The sequence below is a fragment of the Lycium barbarum genome, chromosome 2, assembly GCF_019175385.1.
Source record: "Lycium barbarum isolate Lr01 chromosome 2, ASM1917538v2, whole genome shotgun sequence".
NCBI lineage: Eukaryota > Viridiplantae > Streptophyta > Magnoliopsida > Solanales > Solanaceae > Lycium > Lycium barbarum.
This window is the reverse complement of record NC_083338.1, coordinates 4,904,502-4,920,267: the sequence shown is the minus strand read 5'-3', so window position 1 is coordinate 4,920,267 and position 15,766 is coordinate 4,904,502. Positions and strand designations below refer to the sequence as shown.

Below are 15,766 nucleotides of genomic sequence, written 5' to 3'. Positions count from 1 at the left end.
CTAGAGGTCTGTAGACAAGTGTATGTGTATGTCAGATGATGTATTCTTGTCGGCTCCTATTCTTTTGTGTACAGTATATGTAGTGGCCTAGTTAGCTTGCTCTGTTCTTTCAGCTTTTATGTATGTAAATGTACAGAGTTCATGATGTCACCCCTTCTTGAGGCAGTATGAGATCAGTTTAAGCCACTTATGGGCCCTTGATGTTCAGTATGGTTTAGATATGAGTACAGAGGTGTTTGGTCACTAGAGGTCAGACACTCGTCACGACTCATCAGTTTGGGTTGTGACACATTGCATGTCTTAACGTGTGTGAGAGTAAATTTTTACAAAAAAACACCTAATTAGCACCACGTATGTTTGTTTTTTAAATTCTCAACAGTGGGACTTTATCTAACGTTTTAGAACTTTGAACTCAACTTTAAGTCTTCATATTTGTCAATGAGGTTTTTTACAACAAAAACCAAGGTAATGTATTGAAACAACTGGTTAACATTTTGTTAACTTAGAATAACTCTTACAATAAGTATTACTAATATATGTTTGTTCTGAAACTATTGAAGATTTTAACTCTTATAAGAATACCATAGTTATAAATTATAAGCACAAACACGAAAAAGGTTATACTAACTTTTTCCATACTTTTATTTCTATTTTATAATTCAAGTAAATAATATTAAATGAAGAGAAAAGATCCAAATTTGCCTAAATTATGTATAACGGTCTAGATTTACAGCTGGCAAGTACCAAATACAACACCACTGTAGTAAAGACGGTTACTAGATAAGGATCTTTGAATGTCAAAATGGCGGCTACTTTTATTACTTTGGGAATGATTTTATGCGGCATTTCAGAATTATTTATTAGATCTACAAATAGAGGATAGAGTCCAAACAAAGACAAAAGTAAATATGTTATTTTCTTTCAGTTTCGTTTTCTATTTCATGCCCACGTTAATGAAGTTAACCTCCTCTTTGCAAAATCCAAACACTTGTAAATTTACTGTTAAAAATTACAAACAGTAATCTCAAAATCCTTCTCCTTATGGCGCCATTTGTTCACCAACCCTCCTTTCAACTGATGTCACTTCAGAACTAGTAGTTTGTGTTGCTCATCAACTTTATTTTCAACCAGATACATTATACTTGTTCTTTTGTTTTTAAAATTTATGATTGTTTCTTGGCCCCCATACCTGCAATATTGTTATCAAAATGAAACTATTTCAAGGAATAACACAAAATTATTTTTTAATTTTCTATAATTCATTCATCATCTTTTATGCAAGTTACTACAATTATCATGTTAATGACCGCCTTAGTTAGTGCACGTAACGGTAGCAATATATTTCATAGTTGATTCACTATGATATGTGCTAACAATAACCAAAAAGTAAATCGTGTTGTTAATACTCTTAAATTAAGTGAATCATGTTGTTAATACTCTTAAATGATCATAATGTAAATCAAAAAGCTGTGATAATACTGTAATAATTATGAATGTTAACTATTTTACGTCTCCCATTACTCTTTAGTGCTTTGCTTTAACAAAGCATCCCAGAGGAAACCTGCAAGTATTAGAAAAAGTTTCACCACACTACAGGTGCATAGCACGGGTTAACCTCACTAGTCCTAAAATACATTGCCAAAAGTTGGGGTGGGATAGTGCGGTTGCATAGAGTAGCATTTGGTAGCACGTATTTTACCTTGAAATTTCCCGACATGAATTCCCATTAGTCGAGTCCCAAAGCGAATACCGTGCACAAGATGGAAGCAAAAAGTTTACTAAAATATTTCATCTAGCTAAGATTGCTCATAAAGTGACAACTCAACAAACAATTTCATGGGAGAACTTTACTGGAACAATATTATCAAAGAATTTATACCCAAGAAACATGCAATAAAAAACTGAGTACCATAAGAAAAGTCATACTTCTTTTTCCTCTTGAGAATATAACAAGCAAATGAAAAAGGTAAAATATTAGCTCCCCTTTTACCGTTTCCTTATTCTGAATTTCTTACATTTACTCAGGTATTTGTGGTACTGTCACTATCAAATTAGTGTCATAAATATAAGCATGTTAGTTACATTGTGTTGTATAGAACACTATGGTATTGACCTTAATTCCATGAGAATTTTACATACGTAATAACAGGTAATCTATAGTTGCTTTCCTATAAACAAATTGCTCTCTTACTTAACTCATGACTTGTCCTGGGAAAAAATACAAGCAGCAGTAAAATGGTAGCTTTCTCTTTCTTTTACCATTCTCTTTTCCGTGGACGCTATCTGCATGGACAGCTGTGACGATATCTTCCTTCTTTTGGTCTACTGAGGTACGTACAACAACTTGTCGTGCTTCGCCAGAGGTTTCAACATAATCATCCGGTGATGCAGGAGCAATCTTCTTGTTGTGGTTAGCTTCCCTCATGCACAAATTAGAACTCGTACGCCTGGAAAAAAGAATTACCCCAATTTTAGATAATCGATGTAGTAGAAACTCATCAAGCAGATCAAAGGCATTATCGTAGGAAATGCATAGTCATCAAATCATGCCATTTCAACAATTGGAACCTATATTATTTGGACCCTCCAAAAATGTTGGCGCACCCCTGTCAGATCCTCCAAAAACGCATAGCTTTTGGAAGATCCGACACACACCAGACAATACTTTTGAATAGTCCAAGCAACATAGTTCGGAACAACCTTTCTTTCATGCATAATTCGAACTTTGAGATTTCCTTCTTAAAGGAGTTGCGGAAATTTCTTAGGTGTTACTATGCCAAATGGCTAGCATGTTTGGCCAATTCTATGTGCCCATTTGGTAAATAAATATTTAACTTCTCGCAAACCAATTTAACACATTTAGCGTAGAACAAAATAAGCATAGCGTCATTCACTATTCCAACGAAGCCTCTTACTATTAAGCAAACAAAATTTACCTGGAACCATGACTAGCAGAGCTGTTCCTGTGTTCATAAGAAGTCCCCTCTAACAATTCTTTTTTGGGCGATTCAGCACAAGCTCTGCCACTTCCATGAATTCGATCAGTTTTTGATGATTTTCTATCTTTCTGTCCGTTGTCCTCTACACCGACAGACTTAACAGTAGTGTTGCTGGGAACGGACCTAATTTCCAAATTATATCCAAAATCTCTAATGATAGAAATAGCCTTCTCCAAAGTTCCCAGAGCTTGTCGAACCTCAGAGCTAATCACAACCTCCTTCTTGTTGGTAGGCACATCTACGAGTTGATTAGCTGGAAAATCGCGGAATTTTTCATCATTCTCATCTAAACTTTCAATCATATCACTTGTGTCTTCATTAATTTCCTCAATTTCACTATGAACTTTGTTATCTTTAGCCCCAAAGTCATCCTTCTGCTCTGGGATTTTATCTTCAACATTTGTTTGTATTACTTGTCCCGGTTGAACATAGGCGTCTCTTATTGGATCTTGGAGTTCTAAAGCACCGTTTCCATCTCCTGTCCGTTCATCGAGACTAACACATGTTTCTTCCTTGAACTCTTGCAATTCTAAAGCCCCATTGGCATTAATTTTCTCTTCATCAAGCTGATCCACATCTTTCTTTAGGTCTAGCAGTTCCAAAGCCGTGTTGCCATTAGGTATATTATCTGAACAAAGAGCTTTTCGTATGCGAGCATATAGTGGATCTTTTAGAGCTTTGCTGAAATCTTCGTCACCTTTGGGAACTGAAGCTACTTCCTGCAAAAAAATGAAACAGTATATTACTATCCAGAGAGTTTACATATCGGTTTATATCAGCATCGTTTTCCCAAAAAAATCAACAATCAGAAACAGAAGTGGTAATTGAATTGGCATTAACCTTTTTATAAAGCTTGAAACCAGCACCTACGAGCTGCCTTGAGACAAAATTGATGAATGAAGGAGGAATCAAGTCCAGTTTGATATCCATGTTTGCTATAGTCCTGTAAAATTTGAAAGCACAAAAACAGAGTTCATAATAAATAATAGGAGTGGCAGACTCTTTTTAACATTGAATTTGATGTCACCCTAACTATCCTGCGCGCAGCTTTAGGCTTTTCTTTCTTTTCAATAATAACTAGGTACTATTTTATGAAAGAGAAGTAGAGGATCACGACTAATACTATACATCTTCAAAAATGTCTTCAGGTGTGTGTCAAATCCTCCAAAAGTAGCAATTTTTGGAGGATCCGACAGGGGTACGGCAACATTTTTGGGGAGTCCGGGCACATAGCTATAGACAGTATCCGATCTATACAACAGACGCACAATTTCACCCAACTGCACTTCACAATAAATTCTAGAATTTACTTTGGATTGTCCAATTTGTATCTTCAAAAGCTCCCAGCTAACTCTTTTTTCACAGCATCAAAATCAATTCATGAGGCATATATTAGATCCACTAGACTTCCTAGCAAACTCAAAGATATATCAACAATATTCAGCAGAAATTCAAAGTTACCTGAAGTAGCTACGATTATCAGTAACTTTCTGGATAGCGAAACCTCCCACCACATCAATTCGTACTACATCCTGCGGGAGTGGCATTCCTTCTTTCGAGTACCCATGCATACTTCTATCAACACTATCTACGTCAGAGATCTGGAGACGTTCACAAAACAAACATTTAAATATAGCTTGCTATCAGTTTCTCTAATGTTGATGAGAACAAAATATGATAACGGAAATATAGATAGTTACTCCCTCCGTCCCAATTTATGTGAAGGTGTTTGACTGGCACTGAGTTTAAGAAAAAAAGGAAGACTTTTTCAACTTGTGCTCTAAAATAAGCCATAGAAATTTGTGGCTACAAGTCATTTCATTAGAGGTAAAATCGGAAGTTTGAAAAGGAAGATGTCATTCTTTTTGGGACCGACTAAAGGAAAAAGTGTCACATAAATATGGACTGAGGGAGTATCAAAGATGAAAGCGTTGACAAGTGTTGTGGACTTTCACAAGCTTACCGAATTTATAAGCACTACTATCAGACCTTCTTGAAAGTACTCAAATACAAAGAAATGTACAAGGGCCTCCCTTGCTGACAATGGCCATGAAAGCTTCATCCTTTCTTACAAGTAGTTAAACATATATCAGCATATTAGAGATATAATAAGAACAAAATAATAAACATCTATGGACTACTATAAGATGACAGACCTTACTAGACATATTTGTTCACCCTCTCTGACCTTCTGCACGCACTCTGAGGCTACAATCTTAAATGTAGGAATTGCGGTTTGCGGCCACCTGAATTGAAAATGGGGGGTATTAACACAAGTTTTTGGGACTATCTCTTGAACCAAGAAAAATTACGGTATCACCAACGGTAAGTTGCAGCCCCCCCCCACCCCCGCCCCACCCACCCCCCAACCAAGCCACCCCAAACGGCGACCGGCGACGACGACCACCACCACTGGTAATACGCTTCCGGCTGGCCAGATCTCTCTCTCCTCTGTTCTCTCCTTTCTTTCCTTCTTCCTTTTGTGTTTTTTTCTCTTTTCCTTTCTCTTCTACCCTGCGACCGGAAACCCTCCACCAGTAGGTTTCCTCCAGGCAGTTTCTGCACAGGTACTCGAGTTTTCCAGCAGTTCCTGGCGGCGAACAGTGACTCCGGTCGGTGAACAGTGATTCCGGCCAGTGAACAGTATTTCCAACAGAGAACAGAGATTTCTCGGTGGTGAACAGGTTTTATTTACTTGGAGTCGGTACCTCCAATAGCCCATTTCCTGTCTTTTAGCCATATAGATTTTGCCTGCTCCGCCTAATTAAATACCTATTTCACTGCTTATAGACTATTGCTAACTTGTGCTTTAGTATTGATCCTTCGTTTGTCTTAGATTAACCTTTCACTAGCGTATATTTGCTTTACTGGCTTTGGTGAGGGATGGTAGACTAGGGTCATGTTCTCGGTTGGAATCGGGAGCTAGGGTTGGGGGGGCTAAGGGGGTTGAGGGAGCTTCTAGGTTGAGAGTAGGGTCTTGGAATATTGGGACCTTATCGGGAAAGTCCATAGAGTTAGTTAAGATTCTTAAGAAGAGGAGGATTAATATAGCTTGCGTCCAAGAGACTAAATGGGTAGGACCTAAAGCTAAGGAGGTGGACGGGTACAAGCTTTGGTTCTCGGGCAAGTCGAGGTATAGGAATGGGGTAGGGATCTTAGTAGATAGTGAGCTTAGAGATCAGGTGGTAGAGGTTAGGAGGATCAATGACAAGTTGATGGCGATTAAGTTAGTCGTTGGAGGGTTCACCTTGAACATTATTAGTGCCTACGCGCCACAAGTGGGTTTGGACGAGGAGGTAAAAAGGCGCTTTTGGGAGGACTTGGACGAAGTGGTGGTAAGTATACCGCCTACTGAGAAGTTATTCATAGGAGGAGATTTCAATGGGCACATTGGGTCTGTTTCGAGGGGTTATGACGAGATGCATGGAGGATTTGGCTTCGGGGACAGGAATGGTGGAGGAGTCTCACTCCTAGATTTCGCAAAAGCTTTTGGATTGGTGGTAGCCAACTCGAGTTTTCCGAAGAAGGAGGAGCACTTGGTAACCTTCCGTAGCTCGGTGGCTGCGACGCAAATAGACTTTTTGCTTCATAAAAAAGATGATAAAGGCCTCTGTAAGGACTGCAAGGTCATACCGAGTGAGAATCTTACGACCCAACATAAGCTATTGGTGATGGATTTGGAGATAAGAAGGAAGAAGAAGAAGAGGGTCGTGGATGACCGACCGAGGATTGGGTGGGGGAGTTTGACTCTGTCTAGTGCCCTAGAGATGGGGAAGAAGTTGATGGCTATGGAAGCGTGGGATAGTAGGGGGGATGCGAGCAATATGTGGGATAGGATAGCAAGTTGCATTAGGGAAGCAGCTAGAGAGGTATTGGGGGTCTCACGAGGCCGTCGTGGTGGGCACCGAGGGGATTGGTGGTGGAATGGAAAAGTCCAAGGGAAGGTAGAAGCAAAGAAGCAGGCATATGTGAAGTTGGTAGATAGCAAGGATGATGAAGAGAAGCGGACGAACAGGGAAAAGTATAAGATGGCAAGAAAGGAGGCGAAGTTGGCAGTTTCGGCGGCTAAAATGGCAGCCTTTGAACGCCTTTATGCAGAACTAGAGGACAGAGGTGGGGATAAGAAGCTATTTAAGCTCGCCAAGGCGAGAGAGAGGAAGGCACGCGACCTGGATCAAGTGAAGTGCATCAAGGACGAGGATGGCCAAGTGTTGGTACAGGAAACCCGCATTAGACAGAGATGGCAGTCATACTATCATGAACTCTTGAACGAAGGAGGGGATAGAGACATTGTGTTGGGAGACTTGGAGCACTCTGATAGGCGTCGCGACTTTGGATATTGTAGGAGTATAAAGGTTGGGGAGGTTAAGGGAGTTGTTCGTAGGATGCGCAGGGGAAGAGCGACCGGACCTGACGAGATTCCTGGGGAATTTTGGAAGAATGTAGGCAGGGTAGGCTTGGAGTGGCTGACTGGGTTGTTTAATGTCATTTTCAAGACAGCGAAGATGCCGGAAGAATGGAGGTGGAGTACAATGATTCCCGTGTACAAAAACAAGGGAGACATTCAAAGCTGCAACAACTATAGAGGTATCAAACTGCTAAGTCACACTATGAAAGTGTGGGAAAGGGTGGTGGAAATGAGGGTGAGGAGAGGTGTGTCTATTTCAGAGAACCAGTTTGGATTCATGCCAGGGCGCTCGACTACAGAAGTCATTCATATTGTAAGGAGAGTGGTGGAGCAGTATAGGGAGCGGAAGAGGGACTTGCACATGGTATTCATTGACCTAGAAAAGGCCTACGACAAAGTGCCAAGAGAGGTCCTATAGAGATGCTTGGAGGCTAAAGGTGTACCTGTGGTGTACATTAGAGCGATAAAGGACATGTATGATGGAGCTAAGACCAGGGTAAGGACGGTAGGAAGAGACTCGGAGCACTTTCCTGTTCTGATGGGATTGCATCAGGGATCAGCTCTTAGCCCGTTTCTATTCGCCTTGGTGATGGATGAACTGACGCGACAAATACAAGGTGAGGTGCCTTGGTGTATGTTGTTCGCGGATGACATAGTCCTGATTGACGAGACTCGCAACGGAGTTAACGATAAGTTGGAGGGCTGGAGACAGACGTTAGAGTCTAAAGGATTTAAATTGAATAGGACCAAGACAGAATACTTGGAGTGCAGGTTCAGTGGCCTACCGCGTGAGGCTGACGAGGAAGTGAGGCTTGGTACTCAGGCCATTCAAAAGAAAGGAAGTTTCAAGTATCTTGGGTCTATTATACAGGGAGATGGGGTTATCGACGATGATGTTTCACATCGTATTGGTGCAGGGTGGATGAAATGGAGGCTCGCTTCCGGAGTGCTGTGTGATAAGAAAGTGCCACCAAAACTTAAAGGCGAGTTCTACAAAGTGGTGGTTAGACCGACTTTATTGTACGGGGCGGAGTGTTGGCCAGTCAAGAAATTTCACGTTCAGAAGATGAAAGTAGCGGAAATGCGAATGCTGCGGTGGATGTGTGGGCACACTAGGAGGGATAGAATTAGGAATGAAGATATCCGAGACAAGGTGGGAGCGGCATCGGTGGAGGACAAGATGCGGGAAGCGAGGCTGAGATGGTTTGGGCATGTGAAGAGGAGAGACACAGATGCTCTTGTGCGGAGGTGTGAGAGGTTGGCTATGGACGGTTTCAGGAAAGGTAAAGGGAGGCTGAAGAAGTATTGGGGAGAGGTGATTAGACAGGATATGTCACAGTTTCAGCTCACCGAGGACATGACCTTAGATAGAAGGTTGTGGAGGACTCAGATTAGGATAGAAGGCTAGGTGGCTTATCTTTTCACCATAGTAGTTGTAGTTTTGCTTTTATTGCCATTTGATTTCTGCATTTGATTGCTGCTTATATTTGTTGGGCCGTTGTACTTTGGTTATCTTATTTATCTATAGTAGTTAATGCTCCTTTCTTTCCGGACTGTTCTACCATGACTTTCTCGCTTTTGTTATTCCCTATTTTCATATTGTTTTCGATATGCTTGGTCCTATCTGACCTTTTGTCTTGTTTTCCTCTCTTGAGCCGAGGGTCTTTCGGAAACAGCCGCCCTACCTTTCAAGGTGGGGATTAGGCCTGCGTACACTCTACCCTCCCCAGACCCCACATGGTGGGATTATACTGGGCTTCTTGTTGTTGTTGTACCCAATGCACATGTTAAAGATAATTTTGAAACTTTACTGACATTTTATTTAGCATTAAGTTTCTTCTAGCAGATCAATTCTTTTTTGGGATAATCGCACTTTTAGTCCCTCAATTGTAGGTAAATTCTGATTTTGGTCCTTGTGATATATGACTCAGCACATTTAACTTTCAATCAATTTAAATGTGTGCTATTGGTCACTTTATGTAGGAAATATGTTATATTTAGACTGTTTTTAGAAGTACATCCCCTTCAAAAATAAAATGCAAGTCTCTTTAGCATACCGGATCCTCACCATTTCTTGTAGAACTCTGCCCCCCATGAGATGCATAAACCTGAAACAAACAGTTCTTATCATAAACATTGACCAATAATAAAGCAACACGAACTTTCTGAAGGTGACCTTGACTAGTATAAGGCAAAAGAGTTGAGATTTTAATCTATCTTACAAACATCTGCTGGGCCGTCTACATAGCCTTCAACAAGGAGGGTATGGAAAGGAGTGCCTTCTGGTCCCTCTCGATACATAACACGGTATTCTTCAGTATCTTGTTTCACCTGCAAAAGAAGGAGAGACAGCATTAGTCATACAGTAAATAACAGATGGGGAGAAATACTTTTGCAATACATACATGAATCGCGAGACTAAAATATCGGCATTCCAAAAAGCACCAGACTTTAGTGCTATTAAAGGCAACTGGGAGTGGCAAACTGGCTGGTTGGATCGGATAGAGCGGGTCGACAATGGGTTAAACAAAAGCGGATAAAATATTTCGCCCGCCCATATTTAACATGGATAAAAAATGGGTTAACCTACGGATAATATGGATCTTCATATTATCCATGGTTTCAAGAGTGAGGTGCGAAGACAAGCTAAAAGCCAGAATAAGCTTAGACTACCAATAAGCAACAACTCATGAAGAATAACAAGCAGACAAAAGGGTATTGATAATATGGATATCCATTTTTTAGTGGATAATATCCATATTTGATCCATTTTTAAATGGTGAGTTATCCCACCCATATCTAATGGGTAGGATCGGATGGTTACTTGTTTTTTCCAACCATTTTGCCAGCCCTAAAGGCAACCAGCACGTGATGCTTCAAATAAGTTTCAGAGCCACAATGACATTGGTAAGCGGGAGTTTCAAGAACTAGAAAAAGATAATCTAAGAATGTGACAGATAGCCTACTTTCCAAGCACCATATGCTGCTTCTGAAGATTTTGACTGCTCACTATCAGTTACAGATGTACTCCTTAACATGCTCAGGAAGTTTGCCACTTCCTTGGTTCTTCTCTCTACCAGATCGTCACTGCATTCTGCAAAAAAGAAGAAGAGAAATTGACATAAATAGCCGCCCACCAAAATAACAGCCAACAAATGTATAATTTTTGTATATTAATGTATAACATACATAAAATATACATTTTGATACATAATATTGCATATTTTTGGCTGACCAGCCAAATGTGTAACTTGTCCTTAAAAAAGGGGGTGGGGGTGGGGGGCTATTGAGGTAAAATCCAGATGGGGGTGGGGGGCTATTGAGGTAAAATCCAGATTCGAAGTGACATCGAACAAACCTTGAAGATCACACTCGGACAAGCGTAGCATTTGATTCTTGACAAGGTTCTTAAGTAAATCATTGTTGACAAGATCAGGAGACAATAATGTCTGATCCAATTTATCTCGGTACTGAGAGATGTTACCAGTGTCCTTCATACTGCATATCCAAGGAAAGCAGAACTGTCTCCTTTCAAATTCTTAAAAGCTGCAACAGCTATAATCGAATGAAGTGGTTTTGGTATATCGAGTATGAACGGGCCTACAAATTTATGAAAACATGTTTCAGAATAGCATAACTAAGTAGTGCCGATATGTTACTCTTTAAGGATTTTTCCACATAGCATAGCTAAGAAGTGCCAAAAAAATTAAAAGATATATTTACTACAGCCAGATCAGATATATAAAGATGTTTACATGTGCAGTTTCTTCTTCTATTTTTTTTTTTTTTTTTTTTTTTTTTTTGAGTAAGAACATGTGCAATTTCTAAGAATTATACACCACTTAACTGACCTCAAAAACAAACTCATTATATATTTCTGTCCTACAGAAATCATTATACATACAGGGATGATAACAGATGATACTGGTGTCGATTAACTCTACCCAAATCCAGCAAACCGAAGAAAAAAATAACACCAACTCAGCTTCTAGCATGTACTAGTCCACAGATGCACAAACCAGAAACAATCACCAAAACTACCCAAAAAAACATCCAACCCACTAGTAAACAAATACTTACATCAAACTAATAATGATTATCCAATCAACACAAACCAAACAATTGAAATAACTCAGCAAAAGCAGCTCTTCTGAGATACCATACACAAACTACCAAATTAACCTCATGTAGGAAGCAAACAATCAAAATCATTATTCATAACAAGGCTCACAGCAGATAGTATTAATTAGTCCAATCAAAATCATAATTTAACTCAACAAAAACAAGAATTCACTCACTGTTCCCACCTTTCCTCAAACAAACAAAATCAATATGGCCACAACAACATCACAAACCACAAAGACATAAACTGTAATAATATATTCAAGCAATCATCCACTCAACAAAAATCAACCAACAGTTGAAGCAGATAATCCAAAAATTTCATCCAAGTTTCAGCCTTCAACTCACTCAGCAGATGGTATTATTTCAATCAAAATCATAATTTAAATCACTAAAATCAAGAAGTGCTTACGGCTATTCCCATCTTTCTTCAAACAAACAAAATCAGAGATGACCACAAAAAGGTCAAAAACCACAAAGAATCCAAATTTCATCTATGATTCAACCTTTAAGCTCACTCAGCAGCTGTTCTGAAGGAAACCCATCTTTCATCAAACAAACAAAATTAGAAATAGCAACAAAAACCACAAAGACAAACTTTAACAATCAAAGTCAAGCAACCATCCTTCCAACAAAAAGACAAGCTAACAGTGAAGCAAAGAATCCAAATTTCATTCAAGTTTCAACCTTTAACTCACTCAGCAGCTGTTCTGAAGGAAACCAAGCTGGAATCTTGAAGTTTTGAGCATGACTCAATAAAGGGAAAGAGAGAATCCGCAAAGACATAAACTTTGATAATCAAAGTCAAGCTAACAGTGAAGCAAAGAATCAAAATTTCATCCAAGATTCCACTTTTAACTCACTCAGCATCTGTTCTGAAGAAAACCAAGCTCGAATCTTGATGTTTTGAGCATGACTCAATAAAGGGAAAGAGAGAATCCACAAAGACATAAACTTTGATAATCAAAGTCAAGCTAACAGTGAAGCAAAGAATCAAAATTTCATCCAAGATTCCACCTTTAACTCACTCAACAGCTGTTTTGAAGGAAACCAAGCTGGAATCTTTAACTTTTAAGCATGACCCAATAAAGGGAAAGAGAGAATCCACAAACAAATACAACAACTACTACGCCTCAGTCCTAAACAAGTTAAACTCGGCCATATAAATGACCACTTCTTCACTCAGTTCATATCATTATCATACTAACTAAAATAAAATAAAATCAACAGTTGAAGCAAAGAACCAAAATCTTCATCCAAGATTCAAACTTTACCTCACTCAGTAGTTGTTCTGAAGGAAACCCGTCTTTCATCAAACAAACAAAAACACAAATAGCTACAAAAACATCACACACCACAAAGACATAAGCTTTAACAATCAAACTCAAGCAATATTATTATTCACAACAAGGCTTACAGCAGATGGTATTAGTTTCAACCAAAATCATAATTTAAATCAACAAAAGTCAAGGATTCACATATTACCATTCCCATCTTTCCTAAAACAAACAAAACCAGAAATGGCCACAAAGACATCACAAACCACAAAGACACAAACTTTACTTACCAAACTCAATCATTCATCCAATCAACAACAAATCAAGCTAAAAGTGAAGCAAAAAAATCCAAATTTCATCCAAGATTCTACCTTTACCTCACTTTGCAGTTTATTCTTAATAATCAAACTCAATCAATCATCCAATCAACAAAAAATCAAGCTAAAAGTGAACCAATGAATCAAATTTTAATCAAATTTCCTTTACCTCACTCAGTAACTGTTCTAAAGGAAACCAAGTTTGAATCTTGAATTTTTAAGCATTATCCAGTAAAGGGAAAGAGAGAATTCATAATAATCAAACTCAAGCAAAATCATTATTCATAACAAGGCTCACAGCAGATAGTATCAGTTCAGTAATCAAGAATTCACATACTCAAACAAACAATATAGAAATGACCACAAAAAGGTCACCAAAACCACAAAGAAATAAACTTTACTAATCAAACTTAACCAACAAAAAAATCAAGCTAAAAGTGAAGCAAAAAAAAAAAAAAAAAAACCAAATTTCATTCAAGATTTAACCTTTACCTCACCTAAGCTAGAATATTGATTTTTTTAGCAATACCCTCTAAAGGGAAAGACTGAATTCACATACTCAAACAAACAACATAGAAATGACCACAAAAATACCACAAAACCACAAAGAAATAAACTTTAATAATCAAAAAAAAAAATCAAGCTAAAAGTGAAGCAAAAAAAAAAATCCAAATTTCATTCAAGATTCAACCTTTAACTCACCTAAGCTAGAATCTTGATTTTTTAAGCAATAACCAATAAAGGGAAAGACTGAATTTTTATTGCTTCATAATCACAGATCTCAAGGGGAATTGATTGAAGCAAAAAAGAGACAAGATCATGTGATATGAGACCACCAAGACAGATATATAACATGGGTTTTCCTTGATAAAAACAAATTCAGAAGAATCCACAGTTAGGAATCAAGTGCTGATCAATTCCATATAATTTTTCAAAGCTACTGGAAAATTATTACTATATAGTCTTTAAAATACTAGTAGTATTAGGAAAAATGAGAGTGAGTCAAGAATGATGTGTCCATAAAGTAGAAAGAAGTTGGTCTGGTTGACCCTTTTAATCATTAATTACTTTTCCTAGTATATAGTTTTTTAATTTATCTTCCCTGCATTCCCTAATTATTAGGGGTTAATTATTTTCTTTTTCTACTCATACATTAAGAGGTTGTTTGGTAGTTGGTTAGAGTTACGTATGTATTAATAATGATATAATATATAAACATGCCCTCAAATTTAGTCTCAGCTGGTAAGTATGCCTTCCAACTTTCGGTGTGCATAATAAGTAGGCACCTCAACTTGTCTGCACTTTGTTAGCTAAACACTCCAAATTATAAAATGATTATCTAGACACCTCCAAAATTTTGTGAGTCACGTCAGCATTTTTGTTTACGTGTTCAACTTTATACAAGTTGAGGTGTCTACTTATGCACAACCAAAGTTGGAGGGCATACTTGTTGGTTGAGACCAAGTTTGATGGCATGTTTATGTATTATGCCTATTAGTAATATATAGGGGTTAGTTATGAGGAAATTTATGTATATTTATACCGGGTTTAGTTATTCAAGTTTAACTATTCATGTGCTTAGTTATTTCACCCTCTATCCTGCATAAAATAATACATAGATCAATTATGCGGGTTTCTAAATTGCAAACCAAAATACGATATTAGTTTTATACTTGAATAACTTATCTCCTAACCAGCTACCAAATGTGATACTATTACTTATGGAGGATTTAATATCTGTATAATTCATCAGCAAACCAGCTACCAAACGACCCCTAAGAAATTAACTATATTGAAATATTAGTAGTTAAATATGTAAATTGAAATTAAAAAAGATAGCATAATGAAATAAACACTTACTTGATATTTTCTTAAAGAAAAGTACAAAACACAAACTGAACAAGTAAAAATGAACTAAGGGAGTAACTTTTGGGCTCTCTTACTACCTTTGAAAATTTGTAATATTTTTTGTTCAAAATAATTTATATCTTTTGTCGGTTTGCGTGCATTTTAACTATGTCTGAATGTTTATTTAAATAATTTATGACCCAAGCTTATGCAGATAAAATATACAAATAGTATTTTGTCTTAACTGGTATTTGAAATTTGAATGATGATCTTTCGTATTACATTTTTTAACACGATTTGTTAAGAGTGTTAAAGAACAAAATAATAAAAACCTTTACATTTTCTCTAATATACCTGGAAAATTAATTTGATAAAATTTATGTGAATGAAGAAGTTTGATTAATTTCACAGAAAAGTCAATGTATTTTTTGGATGGAGAGCCAACGATCTATGTTAATGTTCACCTACTTTTAGGCTTTAGCATTTAATTTTTCAACAACCCCTAATTTTGTTGATTAATGAGACTTGTGGTGCAATTCCATCTCTTTTTTAATTCACGAAAAAAGAAAAGTAAAAGAAATTAATTCCTTCTATTTCAATATACAAAACCTATTTGATGAAGTATAAAAAGTTTAAAAGATGAAAAAAATGAAATTTATAGTCTTAAATACATCATACTCCATATATGTGGTTATAAGACTTTTGAAAATTATGGTATGACTCTTCCTATGATATTATTAATTTATGGCGTTAATATTGCGAGTGCTTAATAAAGGTAAAAAAAAAGTTCTAAAG

General features: G+C 37.5%; 1 protein-coding gene across 5 annotated transcripts; it reads right to left on the bottom strand.

The window, feature by feature from the left end:
* Nucleotides 1-2,028: 2,028 nt before the first annotated feature.
* On the bottom strand, nt 2,029-14,158 carry LOC132625944 (uncharacterized). 5 transcript variants are annotated; one of them, XM_060340612.1, is made up of 11 exons: nt 13,826-14,157; nt 10,766-11,007; nt 10,374-10,501; nt 9,630-9,738; nt 9,476-9,515; nt 5,156-5,245; nt 4,963-5,062; nt 4,461-4,600; nt 3,840-3,942; nt 2,937-3,718; nt 2,029-2,447 (listed from the first exon to the last, which is right to left on the bottom strand). In XM_060340612.1, the coding sequence occupies exons 2-11, from the start codon at nt 10,902-10,904 to the stop codon at nt 2,192-2,194; spliced, it is 1,887 nt and encodes a 628-aa protein (XP_060196595.1). In that variant the 5' UTR covers nt 10,905-11,007; nt 13,826-14,157; the 3' UTR covers nt 2,029-2,191. The 5 variants fall into 5 exon arrangements, with proteins under 5 accessions (XP_060196595.1, XP_060196597.1, XP_060196596.1 ...); XM_060340614.1 differs by lacking the exon at nt 13,826-14,157 and adding an exon at nt 12,804-12,865; XM_060340613.1 differs by lacking the exon at nt 13,826-14,157 and adding an exon at nt 12,217-12,744.
* Nucleotides 14,159-15,766: the final 1,608 nt, after the last annotated feature.